Raw genomic sequence first — 4,150 nt, 5'->3', positions numbered from 1 at the left:
TCTGGGTGGCTACTCAGCACCCTGCCCTGTATCTACACAAGAGAAGAGTGATCTAAAGCAGAAGGTCCCATATTTGTCTGGTCACCCTCCTATTTTCTGAGGGTGTGGGGGATGGTGGAAGAGAGTGAGCAAAAAGATGACTCAGCTCTCACTGGAAATCCACCATAAGTAGCCAACAGAACCTGCAGCAACCCCTCCCCCCCAGCATCGGGTGCCCCCTGCTGGAAGACAGTGTCACAGGATGGGCTTTAGGGGTGGCAACCTCTTGCCCTGGGGTCCCACCGAGGCTTGGAGATCTGTTATTCAGTCCTGTTCTGACTGTACTTCCTGCTTTCTCTCCTGCAGTGCCCCCTGAGCATCTGTGAGCTGGAGCAGTCACCTTCGCGGGGGGCCACCACACGTGCTCCCGGACATGAGGTCTGGAAGGCCGCCGCCCCAGGTGCGGGCCACATGAGGCCTCCCGGACTCCCCATGGACTCTCGGGTGATGCAGATCAAGAAGATGAAGGACTTGGGGCAGCAGTTGTACTCGGCACATGGCAGTGACGGACGGAGCCCCATCACCATGTCGCCCAAGTCCCTGGGCGCTCACCGAGCAGCCCGCGCCCTGAGGCCTGAGCCCCCTGGGCTGGTGTACCCGGGCTCGGAGGCCGAGACCACCCTCACCACCCTGGCCACCTGTGCCAAGTGCAAGGGTGTGCAGGAAATTCCCATCCAGGAGTTGAAGAAGACCCAGAGGGCAGACAAGTACATCTGCTTCCAGTGTACCCTGAGCATGGCGCCCCCGCCTTTCCCCTTCGGCAGCGGGAGCCCCAGTGCCCTCCGAGGGAAGGCGGCCGAGCTGGGCCCTGGCGCGGGCAGCAACAAGTTCAAGGTGCGGAACTTCAAGCCGGGCAAGTACTACTGTGACAAGTGCCGCTTCTCCACCAAGGACCCGCTGCAGTACAAGAAGCACATCACGCAGCACGACGAGATCCGCTTCATCTGCTCCCACTGCAGCTACGTCTCCTACACGAAGGGCGAGTTCCAGCGGCACCTGGTCAAGCACACGGGCATCTTCCCCTACCAGTGCGAGTACTGTGACTACGGCGCCGTCCGCAACGACTACATTGTCAAGCACCGGAAACGCGTCCATGAGCGGGCAGGCGGCCGGCGTCCGCCCGGGCCCCCCGCCAAGCTGGAGGCCAAGCGAGCAAGTGCGGCCAAGCCCTATCCGGAGCTGGGCAAGACCCCAGGCCTGAGGAGGGAGGCACTGTCCGGCCGGTTGTCCGACCCGCTCTCCAAGTTCCCCGTCCACGCCAGGAAGGACAAGGCGCACGGGGTCCCATGGTTGCCGGACCCCAAGGACTTCCAGAAAGACGTGGTGTGTATCCCCAAGAGGCTGAGCCCAGCTGAGCCCAGCGAGATGCCCCTGTTCGAGAACAAGAGCGTGGAGGTGGAGGTGCTGTCGCCTGCCCGCGAGCCCCTGCAGCCCGGCATGCCCCTGACCGTGGTGGCACCCTCTGAGCTTGTGGTCCCTGCCAACTGCCTGGCCCAGCTCATGGATGTGAAGGTGGTCAATGGGACCCAGCAGGTGCTCCTGAAACTCTTCCCTCTGGAGGAGAACAGTGGCCTGGAGGCCAGGCCCTGTGATGGCGCAGCCAGTGAGCAGGGCACCAAGGACAGAGGACCTGGGGAGCCCGGGCAGGGGTCCTCTACGGAGCCAGCCAGAGCCCCGGTGGGAGACGGCTGCGTGGAGCGGCTGGCGGCCGGCATGAGGCACCTCCCTGCAGCCCTGCAGAAGCATCTCCGGAGCATGAAGTGGCTGCGCTCCTACGAACTCCTCACGTCCCACCCCGGTGCACACGGCCCCAGCGAGCCCCCCACAGCCACCGAGGATCTGCAGGAGAGAGGTGCCCTGTGCCCCTACCAAGCCCCCCTTCCCTCGCTGGCCTTCAAAGGCCCTTTCCCCCCAGCCTCCATGGTGACAAACAGTGTTTTCTGCGGGCTGGGTGCAGGCCCCGACCCGTTCCCTTATAAGGCCGCCGCCTTGGCTGAGGAGAGGCCACCCCTGGCGCGTGACTCCAAGCGACTGTTGCCTCTGAGTGCACCTCCCCTGGCCTTGCCCTTCTCTGGTGAGCAGGGCTTGTTGCCCCGAAGTAAGGGTGACCCGGAGTGCAGAAGGAAGCTTAGTGCCCCCGGGAAGGGCGCACCCTCTGGCCGGAAGCTCAAGGACAGCCCACCCGAGCCCTGCAGTGTGAGCCCAGCTCCTGCTCAGTCCCAGAGTGAGTGTCTACAGGTCAGCCTGGCAGAAGAAGGGACAGCCATGCCCCAGCAGCCTGGGGAGGGGCCCTTAGAGCTCACCACGGCAGAGAGGACGCCTGAGAGTTTCGAGGGCCCGGTCATCTCTTCGGTGTTTTCTCTGAGCTCGGGATCCGAGGATGTCCCAGAGAGCATCAGGTGGAACAGCTCGACGTCCAAGGTCAAGTCTGTAGAGCTTCTGCGCCGCAAGATTGCCAAACTTATCGAGTCCTGCGGCAGACCGTCATCTCTAGCCAGCAGCGGCCCACGTGGCCACCCAGCAGGGCCCGCGTCCAAGGCCCTTTCCAAGGCTGCCCCCAAAGAGATCCAAGAAATCAGCACATCGGTGGCAGGCCCCAGCTATGCCTCGGCCTCTCTGCTAGCCCCCTGCGAGGAGCGTGCTGTCGAGGGCCCGTCTCCTCACACACAAGCGTACCCCCAGACAGTCATGGGCAGTAGCGGGAAAGCTGAAGGCAGAGGGGGCAGGAGGGCTCATGCAGCCATGCCAGCGTTGGTTTCTAAAGGAGCAGCATTGAGGGTCCTCAATTCCTCCGAGGATGTCCCCATCGTAGATGCGACATGTGACACCCCAGGCACCGTCCCCCGAAGTGATGCCCAGCTCAGCCAGCCAGTGACGTCCCGCCCAGCAAGACAGACTGACACAGACTTGCAGTGTCCAGTGAGCGAAGGCCGATCAGGAGGCCTGGCCCCCACCCCTGAGACGTCTCTTCGACCAAAGCCCAGAAAAGAGAGCACCATGTGTGGTGTCACCCCTAGAAGAAATGGGGCCCTGTGCCATGGGCCACAGGGACTGGGGGACCTGGGGAGGCACCGGAAGCTGCTCTCCAGGAGTCTCACCTTGAGCAAAAGCAAAAGCCGACAAGGAAATGCCGGCAAGAAGAAGAGCCAGGGGCAGGCAGAGCTGGGCCGCTATCTCAAGGACCCATCAATTTTCCAGGTTGCCCGCCAGCTCCGGCTCGTTGCCGCCAAGCCTGACCAGCTGATCAAATGTCCCCGCCGGAACCAACCTGTGATTGTTCTGAACCACCCCGATGTGGACTCGCCCGAAGTGACCAACGTGATGAAGGTCATCAACAAGTACAAAGGCAACGTCCTCAAGGTGGTCCTGTCCGAGCGGACGCGGTGTCAGCTGGGCATCCGCCGCCACCATGTGCGGCTCACCTACCAGAATGCGGAGGAGGCCAATCAGATCAAGAGGCAGATGATGCTGAAGATGAAGCTGAAGAAGATCCACAAGAACAACTACCAAGTGGTGGATGCCCTGCCCGACGACGCGACCCAGTGTCTGTTCAAGTGCTGGTTCTGTGGGCGGCTCTACGAGGACCAGGAGGAGTGGATGAGCCACGGCCAGCGGCATCTGATCGAAGCCACCAGGGACTGGGACGTCCTCTCCTCCAAGAGCAAATAAGCTGAGGCGCGCTCTTCAGAACCAACCAGTAGTCTCTTTCGGCTTCCTCTGGAGCACGTTTGTTACTTTTGTCCCCGACTCCCAGTCCCCTCCCGGACTCAATAGGAGAAATGTTGATTGTCGGAATGGGGGCCCATTCATTCTCTGGTCCCTGGGGCGATGTCAGAGCCAGGAGTGGCGGACCCTCGCCTGGGCGGTATCGAAGCCCCTGAATTAAGTGTACACAAGCTTGCAGGATGCATTTCTCAGCAGTGAGACGGACTCAGCTCCCTTTGCTGGTCACTCCTTGAGCTGAGCCAATGCAGATTTTTGGGGGGCCCCTTGGAGGGGCGGGCCTCGAGCATGCCACATACAGGCTCCTGGTCTCCCGTGTGCTCCTTAAGCCCGAGTTCCGGGCGCATCTTGCCTTTGTTGCTTGGCTTTAGCTCATTGGGTGCAGAAT

The 4,150-nt window shown here is 61.9% G+C and overlaps 1 protein-coding gene across 1 annotated transcript; it reads left to right on the top strand.

Moving 5' to 3' along the window:
* The first annotated feature begins 368 nt into the window (after nucleotides 1–368).
* On the top strand, nucleotides 369–3,796 carry ZNF518B (zinc finger protein 518B). The gene has a single exon (XM_056132718.1). It carries the CDS (start codon nucleotides 451–453, stop codon nucleotides 3,706–3,708), a length of 3,258 nt encoding a protein of 1,085 aa, XP_055988693.1. The 5' UTR covers nucleotides 369–450; the 3' UTR covers nucleotides 3,709–3,796.
* Nucleotides 3,797–4,150: the final 354 nt, after the last annotated feature.

The sequence above is a fragment of the Sorex fumeus genome, unplaced genomic scaffold (genome assembly GCF_029834395.1).
Source record: "Sorex fumeus unplaced genomic scaffold, SorFum_2.1 ptg000095l, whole genome shotgun sequence".
Classification (NCBI taxonomy): Eukaryota; Metazoa; Chordata; class Mammalia; order Eulipotyphla; family Soricidae; genus Sorex; species Sorex fumeus.
The sequence above is the reverse complement of the archived record's forward strand: the minus strand, read 5'-3'. Positions and strand labels throughout refer to the sequence as shown.

Bases quoted from the DNA above. Each gene is read 5' to 3' on its own strand.
- ZNF518B (XM_056132718.1), top strand. From the start codon at position 451: ATGAGGCCTCCCGGACTCCCCATGGACTCTCGGGTGATGCAGATCAAG.